The sequence below is a fragment of the Cygnus olor genome, chromosome 14 (assembly GCF_009769625.2).
Source record: "Cygnus olor isolate bCygOlo1 chromosome 14, bCygOlo1.pri.v2, whole genome shotgun sequence".
NCBI classification, from domain to species: Eukaryota; Metazoa; Chordata; class Aves; order Anseriformes; family Anatidae; genus Cygnus; species Cygnus olor.
In genome coordinates, this window is record NC_049182.1 from 19,998,068 (window position 1) to 20,011,961 (window position 13,894).

At 42.4% G+C, this 13,894-nt stretch overlaps 1 protein-coding gene across 5 annotated transcripts in view; it reads left to right on the forward strand.

Moving 5' to 3' along the window:
* The first annotated feature begins 731 nt into the window (after window positions 1-731).
* CSNK1A1 (casein kinase 1 alpha 1) overlaps window positions 732-13,894 on the forward strand; it is a 36,214-nt gene continuing 23,051 nt past the window's right edge. For all 5 annotated transcript variants that reach the window (XM_040573191.1, XM_040573193.1, XM_040573194.1 and 2 more), the window contains exons 1-2: window positions 732-1,253; window positions 1,992-2,098. In XM_040573191.1, the coding sequence (XP_040429125.1) occupies window positions 1,131-1,253; window positions 1,992-2,098 (230 nt within the window). In that variant the 5' untranslated portion in view covers window positions 732-1,130. The remainder of the gene's footprint in view (window positions 1,254-1,991; window positions 2,099-13,894) is intronic.

Below are 13,894 nucleotides of genomic sequence, written 5' to 3' on the forward strand. Positions count from 1 at the left end.
TGCGGCATCACAGAGAGCTCTGCTGGGCGCCCGCCATTGGGTGAAGGCGCAGTGTGCAGCAGGACGCTGGGCCGCGGACACATTTTGTTGGGTAAATGAGAATCACAGAACCATTAGGGCTGGAGAAGAGCTCCAGGATTACCTGGTCCAACCACCCCCTGCCACCACTGTCACCACCAAACCACGTCCCCAGGCACCAGGTCCAACCTTTCCTCGAACGCCCCCAGGGACGGTGACGCCACCACCTCCCCGGGCAACCCGTCCCAACGCCTGACTGCTCTTTTTGGGAAGAAATGTCTCCTCATTTCCAACCTGAACCTCCCTTGGCACAACTTGAGGCCATTACCCTCTAGTCTTACCGCTATTTATCTGCCAGAAGAGGCCGACCCCAGCTCCCCCAGCTCCCTTTCAGGCAGCTGCAGAGAGCGGCGAGGCCTGCCCTAGGCCGCCTCTGCCCCAGCCCGACCACCCCCAGCTCCCCCCTCACCCCCCCCCGCTCCCCCTCACGGCGCCTGCCCCTTTAAGACCCAAGTGCGGGCAGGGCGGCAGCCGCCCTTCCCCTTCCGCCCTCCCTGCGCCTTCCGCACCACGCGCCCGTCGCGGGGCGAGAAGCGCGCCGGCCATTGGCTGTGCGCCCGCACGCGTGGCGCCGGGCTCCTCCCCCTCCCTCCCTCCCTCCCTCCCTCGGCCTCCGCCGCCCCCTCGGCGCACGCGCGCGGGGAGGGGGGCGGAGGGGGGCGCCCCGCCCCGCCCCGCTCCCAGCGTGCCCCGCGCGGTGAAGAAGCGGCGTCTGCAGGCTGGGGGCATTTTGTGTCCGCGCGAGCGGTGGCTGCGAGACAAGATGGCGGCGGCCGCGGCCGAGTGACAGGGGCCGGCGGCGGCCGGGAGCCAGCGGGCCTCGCGCGTGCCTTCCCCTCCCCTCCACTGTCCCCCGAGCGGCCCGCGCGGCGCCTCTCGCCTCGCTGGGGGGCCCGGCGGCAGGGCAGAGCCGCCCAAGGGGGCGCCCGCCCGGCCGGAGCTGAGCGGCGGGGCCCGGCGGGCCTCGCTGTCCCCGCCGCCCCTCTCCCCGTCCCCTCTCTTCCCCTCCCCTGCTCCTCCGCCCCGTCCCGGCCTCGGCCGCCCCTTTCGCCATGGCGAGCAGCAGCGGCTCCAAGGCCGAGTTCATCGTCGGGGGCAAGTACAAGCTGGTGCGGAAGATCGGGTCGGGCTCCTTCGGGGACATCTATTTGGCCATCAACATCACCAACGGGGAGGTAAGGGCGGCACGCACCCCCTCGGCCGCTTGTGCCCCTCGGAGACCTGCGCTGACCTCCCCGAAGCCGGGTTTTGGTCCCTTTTCCCCACCCCACCCCCCCGTCGCCGTTTCCGAGGCGCCGGGGTGGGGGATTTTTCCCGTGGTGGGGGAGGCTTCCGCTGCCCGCTGGGTTTTGCCCCTAACGGCCGTGGTGTCCCCCACCCAGCGCTTGCCTGGTAAGTGGTAGGGAGAAGATCACCATTGTGGGAGAACGTACTTTGTCTTTTATCAGCGGCTGGAGGAGTCTCTGCCACCGATCGTCTCTGTCCCCTTGCTCTGCTGGGGAACACTTTGTCTCACGTTCATCAACGGTAATAGAAACAAAGAAGATCCCCTGTTTCTTCAGCTCATTTTTACCTTGTTTTTTTTCTTCCTCCCCCTCACTGCTCTGAGCTGTAAAGAAGAAACACCCACGTATGTGCTTCCTCATATATACGGATCTGAAGACATAACATTTCCAGCTCAATTTCATGACCTGGGATGGATATTTGTGTACAAATCATCACGATGAGGATTTTATTTAAAAAGACAACAAAGTGCAGGACGTTGACCACCGAAAGTTTAAAAAAATTACACTTCAGAGTAATTGCAGCAGGGCTGTGTGGGGAATACTGAAGTTCTGTGTCCCTTAAACCCCAGTGGCAAGGCTGTGCTTGGTGGACGCTCTACTCTGATTCCTTGTTCCTTCTCACTGCAGGAAGTTGCTGTGAAGTTGGAGTCTCAGAAGGCTAGACATCCCCAGCTGCTGTATGAAAGCAAACTATACAAGATTCTGCAAGGAGGAGTTGGCATTCCACATATACGGTAGGAATCAGTTTGTGTATGTCAGTACAGTGACTTTCCTTTAATGTTAGTAGGAGGTAGGACACCACCATTAAGAGACTTAATCTGGGATGGGTCAAACTGTTGGGAAAAATGCTTCATTTGAAGACTAACAACTAGTTATGTATATTTGTAAACCCTCCCCCCCCCCCCCCCCCCCCCCCCCCAGCTCCTGACTGTCTTTTCTTTTGCTTAAATACTGTGCTGTGAAAGTGAGATCTGCAGCAGTTCCTGAGCTATGAAAAATTCTTACAGTAATTAGAATAAAGTGTGAGATTGTTACAATGAGAGTCAGCATTTTTGATGAGGTTGAGAGTTTGGGGCTGGTACTGGAAATGGCTGCTTTCTTTTGTTGGTTTTTTTTTTTGTTCCAACATGTCTTCCTCCTCCGCTCAGAAAATGGCGGATGGACGTGATTAACCCTCCCCCTTCTCCTGTTGGGACAAGGGACGTGCTCAGGCATGTATCTTTTCCTTTCATAGTTATGTGCTGGAAGGCGTGAGGCTGCAGAGAACCTCAACCAGGAATGAAATGGCAGCCCCTTTCTGTTACCCGCAACAGATGCGTCATTACGATTTCCGTACAGTTAAAGTGCCAAGATTAATCCCTCCCAGTTGCTTGTTATGCAGCTTCCTTGTTTCTTACCCCGTCTAAAACTTTTGGGAGTTTTAAATAATTTCCTGATTAGAAGTAAATTACTGCTGTTCTGGTGCAACAGACTCTAGGAGGAGTCATTTCTCAGAGATTATTGAGGTGTTATACTGGGCAGTTTCAACTACTGAATCTATTCATTGAATAGACAAATTGAAACTTCAGCCTTCTCTAGAAACACTCTATCTAAGACCTTTTTTTGAAGTTTGTTACTCACTTTAAATAAACAGTTGTTATTTCTGATGCTTGTAGTATGGTATAAAGGGATTTGGTGTCTTGAGCTACAAAACCAGCTTCAGTTTAGCTTCTGGGTCAAACTGTGGATTCCATTTAGTCTCTTAACTCTTCTTTCACCTTTTTGCATGCGCATCAACGTAGCGGCCTGTACATACTGTAAGGACACAGTGATTTACGCGTTTTAGACTGCATTAATTTTAACAAAAACCTATAAATATGTCTGCATTTCTGAGGTTGATAGCTCCCCTGACCCTGTAAACACAGCTGACTGTAGACCTGAATGCGTGCTGGAGCTCTATAGCCAAGGAGACAGTGTTGTCTTGGCCATCTGTCCTCTCCATTCATGACAACCTTCTGCAAGAATAGAATAAACATGCCAGTATGAAACAGTTGTAGTTTAAACAGAGTTGCTTAAGTGAAAACAGATTCGTTTTTTATTTTAGACTACCCTCTTTTCTTCAAATGGGTGCAAATGGGTTATTTCAGAACTGAAAGAATAGGAATTGCGTATTGGAAAGTCATCACACTATAGTGGCATGCTAAAACAAGGATACCTGGGAAAACAGCCAAAGTAAGTGGGTATCTGGTGTTTCATCACAAAACTGGAAGAGCAAGCATGCTTAAGCTTAGTTTTGTTTTTTTTTGGGGGGGGGGAAGACTTTGATGCCATAATGAGGCTCAAGGTTTTATTTTTTTCCAACTTTTCCCATGTAGCAGAAGTGAACTGCTCTTAAAAGTAAGCTATTTCGTTTGGTTAAAATGCCTCATGAGAGCATTTTATTTCAAGCTGAGATACTAGAAGTCAGCTTGTGTGTTGAGAAACTTGTTTCTAGTTTCATTTAAAGCAGTCATCTTGTAAGTTTTCTTTCCTCTGTATTTGATGTATTTTTATATGACTTAACTTTTTTGTATAACCAGTAACTCTTGATTAAAAGTCTCATCACCACAGAGGAACTTTATTTAACACGTTTTTTTGTCCAGTCCCAGAAAAATGAGATTACTACAGTCCGGGTAAGAATTGTCAACTGAGACCACACTCATAGATTCTTATTAGATTAGATTCTTATTAGACATAGATTCTTATTGTCCTAGAGGCGTGTGATCTATTTGATAATGTCAGGGAGTCCTAAAGATTTTTGCTTTCAGGTTCTCACAGTGTTAATCTTAGGAGGCTTTTTGTAGAAAAGTGTTTTTTGGAAAATTCTTGGAAGTCTTTTTAATGTTCAGAAGCAGCAGTAATTTTAAATTTATGTATTAGACGTTGCTTGACAGGTTCTTTGATTATGCTTTTGTTACTTGTTTTGCTGTATGATATCTGGTGATGCTTGAAGAAACCTAAAACAGGATTTTTGTGTTTTTATCTTCTTGAAGACGAAGTTGAGCAGAATACCCTGCGCAGTTCTTCTGACAAACATTGAAACATGAGATGTTCAGTAGAATCACAATTCATTGCCCCCTGAATCTAGGGGGGAGGACTTGCCTTACGAAATGAGATGCATCACTGAGGTGCTTAACAAAGACTAGGACCAAAGTCAAATTACTGTGCATATCGTTCCAGATATTTCGAGCTTTTCTGACATACGTTTCTGACAAGCTGGGGGAACGTATGAGTTTGTACTTAGGTCACTCTGCGTGTGTAATTGATAATACTCATTCTGCCATTGTTTCATAATGATATGCTGTCCAGTTGGAATAAGCTGTTCTTGGCTCAGCATATTGAGAAGGATGAATCAAGTTGAAGAAAATTCTTTCAATAAGTTTGTTAAAATTTCTGTAACTTGATGCCTTTAAGCAACAACAGCATAAATAGAGCATGTAATAGAAAACCTAGGAATCATTCCAAGCTTTTCCTGTTGCCATTCTGTATAAACTGGGCTCAACAGCATTTTTATCTTAGTACTTCTGTGGGATTAACTGCGAGCTTGCTCTCACTTGTGGAGAGAGGACTTGCTACTTGCACTGTAACAATGCGTTGTTTGCACATAATGTAGCAGAAACTGAGAAGGTGTTATGTTCTCTGGATGTTCTACACACCTTTAAATTCAGAAGAGGGTCTTCGATTTTGCTTTTTCTTGTTTTCTGGAAGAGTAGGGAGGGTTCTGAACTTCTCTGAAGTTTCACAAAACCTCACAAACTTAGTGGTAAGGTTTTGATTTCACAAATTTTGGTTGTATTGATTTCATTTTTGACAAAAGGCTCTTGAACCAAGCTTAATATCTAACAATCTGATCGGCCTTTAGGACACAATGCAAAGTCTGCAATATTCTGGTAGGCTTATTCTCATTGTTCTCAGCCATCAGCTCTCTTCCCCCCCCCCCAGTTTTCAGTTGCAAAGCGTTTTTAGCTGTAATCTTCTTGTTAACCAGACACTGATCCTATTAGTTTGGAATATCTGCCTTTATTCCCAAATTCTTGGTCTTGGTTCAGAGGAGTGGAGCACGGTGTGTTTGAGTTTAGTATGTTGTTTTGTTTATAGTGTAAATCTGTTAAAGCAGACTTTATAAGAGTAATTGTTCGAACGATCTGTGTCAGCCACTCTTGATTTTTGCAATTTCTGGTAATTACCAATTATTGTTTGTGTCTGTTATGAAGATTATCTTTAGGTACTTTTTCAGATACACTTTTCTTGAAAAAAAAATCTGAAGTCCATTTTTCTTTTCCTGATAACATAGTGGGATAACTTGTTGCCTACTTTCTACTAGAAATGAACGGTATGCTGGATCCATCTGTGGCTATTGATGAGGTATTGGAAGTATTTTGCTTAAGAGCAGACAAGGCTGAAGAGATACAGTACTCAGTTGCATGTGTGGCTAATTAAGGTGATACTTGAATTTAATAATTTATAAGTTTAAAAACAAAAGATATTGACTTAAATTTTTTTTGCAACCTGAACAAGTAAATTCCTACACTTTAAGTTCTTGCAAAATATTTTGAAGTTGAGAAATTGAATAATTGAATATTGTCACCTATGTACTGCTATGTAATCTCCAGAATAGTGTGTAGCATGTTAAAAGTTGCGGGCCTAAAAGAAAATCTGTAAAAGCATATAAAAGTTTTGCTCTTAGTGGTGACTTTCTGCCATGTTGCTGGATAGTTTGTTAGTAACAGACTCCACCCATATTCCATCTTCACTAAGTAATACATGCAGTGGAAAAACATGGTCAAGCTTGGTAATCTTAGGGTTGTTCTTGTAACAAATTTTTCCCCAAGCACTTTCAATTCTGATCTCCTTAAGCAGTGCTTAAAAATCTGTAAATATGCTCCTCTAACACCATCATGCTGAAGGGCAACACCTTCATTACTGAAGGACAAAACTACTCTAGTAGATAAGAGGAAGACTTTTGTTTTGATAGCTCAAAGTAAAATTGGAAGCTGGTCTTTGAAATGAATCCCTGAAGTGTTTCTGCTGAGAGAATGGACATCTTGAAACAAACTCTTTTTAATGCTTTATGACTACCTAAACTTCTGTCTTAATTGGCCTTCACTGGTCTCCTTAGAAGCTGCCAAGAAAAAACCCATTTTGAAAATAAGAAAAAAAAAAAACAATTTTTTGTAGTTTGATTTTTCCTGTAGTCTTAGCTCAGCCTTTGCCGAAACAGCTGCAAAGGTATGCACTTTCAGTTCGGTGTTACTCTGTTTGGAACAGATGATCAGCAGAGGTCCTACTGAAAGGGTTTGTTTTCCTCAGCAATTCCTGTAGATTAATGGCTTACCTTCTCAACTGAATTGAGCCTTTTGATTTCTATGGAAGAAATATGACTTATGTTCTCCTCGCTTCCTACCAGCTGTTAATTTACTTCATTAAACAGCTAGCAAAGCAGCAAGTCGACTGCTTGGAAGTATGCATGCAACATAACACTAGGCAGATGAAATAACCCTTTTGCTTGGCAGATAAGTTGCACTGGCATACTTAATATATTCATATTTTTCTCATAACTGTACAAAAAGTGATACAGCTCTTTATTTATAGAGCCTACCTAACTTCATAACATAGGGTGTTCTTTGCTGTTTCTTTATTTAGTACTTGGGTGGCCTAATTCGTACTCACCATGGCAACTAATGTTAGGTGACATCTGTTAAATATTCCACTTCAGTATTGCAGTCATGTCATATTATGTTAAGTTCATTTATATTACTGGTTCCCACCCAGCTAACAGTTGAGAAGTGCTTTTCCAGCTTTGGGAAAGGCAGACTAGAGATGTAAAATACGTGGGAATTTAGACATGAATCTTATAACCATAGATTGCCTGCCTTGTGTGTTGCTTCCGTATCTGTTAAAACTCTAAGTATATTCTGCCTGTAAAAATACTCTAGAGATTTTTCTAAAGTATCTTCATTTCTTGGATGTCTGTCCTGAGAAGTCTAGAACATGCAGCCAGAAGGGATCACTTTGGTCCTGTTCCAGCTCGTTTTGGTTAACATCCTGTTCTTTCTGTGAATCAGGCACGGCGTTAAAACTTGCCAGGTTAACACCCCAGGACTCGTGATTCTGTGCTCGGAGAGAGCTTCAGTGCCTAAAGATGAATGTTATATTTATAGGCAGTCGGTGCCCACTTATTTCTTACCCATTCTTTTTTAATAGCCTTCTCCCTCTTTACAGCCCTCCCATATCTGTAAAGAACAGTTGCGTAACTTCCTGGCTGTGTTGCTGAGCTGTGTGAACGCGTGATTACAGGGGTCACCACCTTCCCATCCATTTCGAAGTCCTGTCCCTGTTCTGATCTGGATTTCCTTTCCTGGGTGTTGGTGACAGGGCTTTTATGTTGCTTGCCACGTGAAGGAACGTCAGTGCCTTAAGCATTGATATCAATCGTCTTCCAGTTTCTGTTGAGCACCTGTACTTCTATTGGTTAGGATTGCTTATTTTTCAGTGAAGCCTGATATTAGAAACCTATGATTATAGGGAGGTCTGTGTTTTTTTCGCTTTAGTTTTATCATCTGACTAATGCCTAGTTCAGACATTTATATAAATGACTTGGTGCTTGCAGAAGTGGAATAGAGTTCCAGAGCATTCATCAATTTAGTGTCATTAGGTTTTCTTTTGGATCTCTGAATCCTTTGTGCTCGTGAGGCCTTCCAGACTTGTATATTCGTGCTCATGTGCCTGCTGACTTGTCAAACTAATTAGTAAAGTGAATTCAGGTAATTGCAGTAGTTCTTTCCAGCTTGCTTGTTCGCTGTACCTTGATTTCGTTTTAATAGCCTTTTTTCAATCTACCTTAATTCTTCTGGCAATCTCCACTTTGTGTCACGTGAACTATCCATTTGGTGTTTGAAAGCCAAAAGGCTGGGAAACACTGAATGGAACTGGACTGAGTGATAATAGGGTAAAACAGTATGGATGAGGACAGTGGCAAAAGTTAATGTAATCTCAAAAGTCCAAATTGACCTTTTTATTGAATGCGAATACAATGGGTTTTGGATGCCTTTTCATCAATATTTTGAGAAGTTGTTGCTTAAATTCTGGAATACAAAGGTTAGAATTTAACTGTCTAAGTCTTGTCACGGAATCGTTGTGTCTTCCTTGCACTGAGGCACCAGGAGATATTTTTTTGTCTCAAACATGAGCATGCCTGGCTGCAGTTCTGTTTGTAATTCCATATGGCTGTGGCCTCCACTTGGCTAGCTGATGATAGTAGTCAATTTCACAGAAGCCTTTAGCAGAAGTTAAGTTAGTTGACAAAAACAGGTGTCTGAGGAGCGCTTTTCTGATCTTAAAACAAAAGAGTGATGTTATAGTTGCTTTGGTAGTAGGAAAAACTCCTTGTGACAGTGAGATTGTTCTTGTTTTATATATGTAATAGGCTGTAGACATAATGAGGTTGCATTAAGCCTTCACTGCCTTCATGGTTCTAGAGTACTTGGGATTTGGGTTTTCTTTACCAATGACTAATAGCTGTACAGTTATTCAGAACTTTAGTTTGTCTCAATTTGAGTTTAAGACTTTCTTCATGTGAATTTCCTGAATCACTTTATTTAGTGCTTGACCAGTTCACACAGCTTTGACGATTAAAATTACAACAAGACAATCAATGTAATGGATAAAAATGCTGGATATCTAGTAAAACTGTAAAGTGGTACAGTAGTCTGTAACTGGGCTTCTAATGTCTGTTTCTGAATTGTTATCACTTTGCTGAGCTCTGTGCAAACAGATCTACCTCAGTTTGACTCTTTAAAGGAAAGAAATGCAAAATGTGAACAATGTTATGATGAATATGATGAATAATGTTTTATCTGTTAAAAGTTTAAAAAAAAAAGTTAAAACGCCAATTAACAAATGTTTTCTCAAACCTTTCTTTTGTCATTGACATTATTTAGGAAACATGCAGTTGCTGAAATAGACACCATACGACTTTTGAAAGATGCAGCTCTGAAAACAGAAAAAAATAAGGTTTGGGTAGATCCGACCTATATAATTTGCTACTAAGCACTAGATGTGCATCAGTACTTCACTTGTTTGTCTCAAGGTTAGTTAAGGGAATGAAAAAAGTTTGAGTAAACACTTATTTGTTGTGTGATCTGGTGTCATACCCGCTTTACTGTGCAGGATTTGGAAACTAAATACTGTTAAACCGCTGCATCACGTGACTTAGTTGTTCAGCAAGGAGCTAAAACCCTGAAATTCAGGATGTTACAAAAAGTTTCAACTGTGTGCCTACACAGCAGCCCCCTATCAGGCTGCTAAACCACATGATTTGGAAACTTGTTGACATGGTGAGTCTCTGTCTTCTGAATTAGACAAGTCACTGAAGTCAGATCAAGGTCACTGTTAGATCTTTAACTATGCTTTAACCATGAGAGCTTCAGAAAGGATTTTTTTTTGCTGTGTTCTCACTGATCTGTAGGCTTGAACAGATAAGGCAGGGGAGAATGACAAAGCATTTCCATGCACGCAATGAGTTGGGGCACGCCTTACAGCTTGAATATGGACTGCGTTTCTGCATCAGATGTTACTGTGTTACATTGCATGTTCAGAGGGAAACTCTGAGCTCTTAATAATACTGTCCTGCTAATATTTTGTGAAGCCTTCAGTAAGGTGTTCTATATCTGTTTAGCAAGCTGATAATCTATATTTTGCCTTTATTTGGCATAAGGAGGTATAGCTAGACCTGTGCTATAGAACTAATATTCTCTATTTATGCAGTATGTCCTAATGGGACGTGGTCACTGTGGAAATGAGTTAAATGAATTTTCCTAGTCTAGGAATTACATGTTTCTTTTGAAAATTTGTGGTGTGTAACTCATACATGGAGTCATTATCTAACCAAAGTGAACTGTCAGGTAGTTAAATCTCTTGTTCCTGCTTTACAGAACTCTCCTTGCTTAAAATGTATTGCTTCTTTAACTTTAGTATATGAGAGAGAGCAAATCATTGCTTCCAGGTTTGCTTCAAAAAAGTCCATGGAGTTCTAAGAGGCACTTGGAAAACTTGTGTTTTGAGATGCTGGTAGCATCTAGTAGTTGCTTAGGGCCTTGTATTGATCATTCCCTCATACTAGTAGTTCACTACTAGTCTCACTGCTGATGCGATGTTGGACCTCCTAAAGATTTCCAGTGGAGAGACTAGCATTTTTTTGTCGGGGTGTGCTGAATTTGTTGCCGTATTGTTTTGCACTTTACCCCCATAGTGTTAAAACTTAAATGCCAAAGTGCTCACCCAAAAGGTGCGATCATATGCCATCCCATGTTGATTATGGAAGTAAGGTGTGCTTGCCAAGCTCTTAAGCATCATAATTTCCAAGGCTTCTTAGCAAGAGCCAAGACTTCTAACATTTTCACTCAGCACTGCCAGTAGTAGTAGCAGCTATGAGACGCACTGTGAATGGACATGATGTAGCCGTACTTCTTAATCCCATTTTGCCTGGAAGTGTTCCAAGGGAAATGAAAACTTACTTGCAGTGTTAGCAAAGTAAATAAAGCACACATTACTCCAGTGCTTTTTACCAGTGTAAAATGGTCAGGAGATTAAAGTTTTCTCATGTATATGTGGAAGTAGGCTAAATGGATGTTGTGCAATCAACCTGAATTACTGCGCATCCCAGGCAGAGAGATCCCTATAGAGGAACCAAGTACTTCTCAAATGTTTTTCCCTGGGTAGGCTTTTCTTTCATCAGCTTCACTTTTTTTCCTAATGCTCTAACTAAATTATTTTCATTTTCTAACAAAATTATATTCATTTAGTTGAAAGCTGATACACGATCCTTTGTAGTGCAGTCTCAGGCATTGAACCATTACTGCACTGACCAATTACAATCAGCTTCTGAAACGGAGTTTCCATTTCTTGAGGAAAATCATGTTTTATCTTTATCTGGATTTACTGTATACAGTGGCAGGCTTTAGAATGCTTTGATTCAGCTTGTTATTCTTGAGACTTTTTCACAGTAAAGCCAAATGTCATTGGAAAGAATAACCAGGCAGATCATCTGGTCCAGTTATCATTGCTCTGGATGGCTGTAATGTTTCATTTTGAAATGTGACTTAGAGTTTTTTTAGAGAGTTTTGCCAAAACTACTCAACAGTTTGCATAGATGACTTTGGTAGGAACCGAGAAGTAGGCATATTGAGCAATTCCTGAAATAAAGCTGGCTTACAGTCAAATAAGAGCTTTTGTAAACCATATCTCATATTGAATTTCTACGCTGTATATTTAAAATACTGGTTTTGGTTGCTTTTGCTGTTAAAACTGGTTTCTAGTAACTCTTAAAAGTGCCTACCTAGGCAAGTCTTTTCAGCTTTTAAGGGTACAAGATTCATGGCTTGGTGTCAGATTCCAGTGTAAATAGTGCCCTTCTAACAAGTCAAGTATTTTATCAAGTAATACTACATACTGTGCTTTTCCAGTTGAGTCAGTTTAAGTTTTTTGTAGATCATAACTTTAATGAATTTTAGAAGGCAAAAAAGATAAATAGTACTTACAGTATTGCTATCATTGACATGCCGGAGGAAGATGTTTTATTGGCACTTAAATGGAATGACAGCTTTAAAATGTATAGTTTCTGTATCGCCTCCTTACGTAGGGAATGAAACTTGTCCTGTACTGACCTGTTATGTAATGACTATGGTCCACAGCCCACATATAATAACTTCATAATGCATTGTTACGAATCTGAAAGTGCCTGGTTTCCACCAGCATCCTAACGCTGGGAAGGTACAGCTAGTAGTTCCTGAACCAAATGCAAATCTAGAATCTTTTCTTTGCAGTCTGTAAATATTTTACTTTAACCTGACAAAGCTTGGAATCCTTTGTGAGAGTGCCAAGGAATCTGTCAGCTTTATCAGTAGTAACAATCTTCCAGACAACTGTGCATTAGTCTCCCGCAGTCATGGTTTAAAGTGGAAGTAAAATGTCTGTACAGCTCTTTCAAGCCCCAGCTACTGCTGGGCTTGGGGTGAAGCTTGATATATTTTTTTCTTTACCCTCACTCTATTGCTCTGGAGTATCTTGGTGTATTGGCTGCATCAATATTGACAGAAATCGAGTCTCTTCCAGAAGACAGCTAGTCACTACATCATCCATAGACTGCTTGTACGAGGTCCTTGTCCTAAGGATTTCGTGCCTAGCAAGGGCAAAATGCAGCTTTCTGAACAATAAGGTATTAAATCTTTGCAGTGATGTACTAGCACTTAGCACAGCTTCTTAAATAGTATTTCTCATGCATGCCTCTCACTTAACAGTAGGTATCTGGAATGTGCAGAAGGACATTAGAGGAGAATATTCAGGTTCGGTGCCGACTTCAAGTATGGGAGTTTCACAGCTGAGACTTGCAGAAGTAAAGGGTCTTCTCATACAGCTTGGGTGGTGAAGTAATGCTCCCCCAGCTGCACATAAAGCCAGACAGTACTATGATGGGAATGCTAGATGTGGACTGGAAGGAAAACTATGCATGGAAAGCTTTCTGCTCATCCTCAGTGTTGTTAATTTTTTACCCCAAGTTGACATATCAGACATCTATGGGTTGATCCCATGGTTTGCTTGGCTGTGATTGAAGGTAGATATCTACATCTGTATCTTTGATTATATGACACTTAAATGTTTTTACCTGTATAATGAAAACCTAATAAAGAGCCTTTATCTACTTAATAGTGCAGTAGAGCTTGGTTGATATTTATTAAATTTGATTGAATGAATGAGGAGGTAGAAAGAATTAACTGCATGAACTCCTTTGGTATGCTGCAGAGATGTCCTACCTGAAAGCAAAGCCTAAAGCAATTAGCAGTATTTCTGTGAAATTAAATAATGCAGGAAACTAATAAGACTGTAAGGTGTTCTTCAGATTTCAGTTCAGCTACATACTGACGCCTCAGTATATCGACACGTGATGGCTTCTGCTTTGGTTGTTAATTCTGCTGTTTTGGTTGTTGCTAAACAGCAACAGTGATGTTTCCACTTCAGAGAAACTTCAGTGTGCACATGTACAGTTCTAATTTTATCTTCTGTTTTGTCCTCAAACTTTGCTTCCAGGAAAAATGAGAGATGATAATCCTAGTTTTTAGCTAGCTTCCTAGACTGTGACAGGGCACCGCTGGCTCATGCTCAGCAAAGAGGGCTAGTGATATCCTGGGCTGCATGAGGAGTGTTGCCAGCAGGTCAGGGGAGGTGGTCGTGCTCTGCTCAGCACTTCTGCAGTGGTGTGTCCAGTTCTGGGCTCTTCAGGGCAACGGAGACATGGATGTACTGGACAGAGTCCAGCAAAGAGCTGCTAAGGTGATTAAGGAGACTGGAGCGTCTTTCATGAAAAGCTGTCTGGACACAGATCTGGGCGGCTGGCTCTGGGTGGCCCTGCTTAAATAGGAGGCTGGGCAAGATGACCTCCAGAGGTGCCTTCCATCCTCAGTCATTCTGTGGCTCTGTTTGCTGCCGGTTTTGTTGAATATTCCCCTAATAAAAAC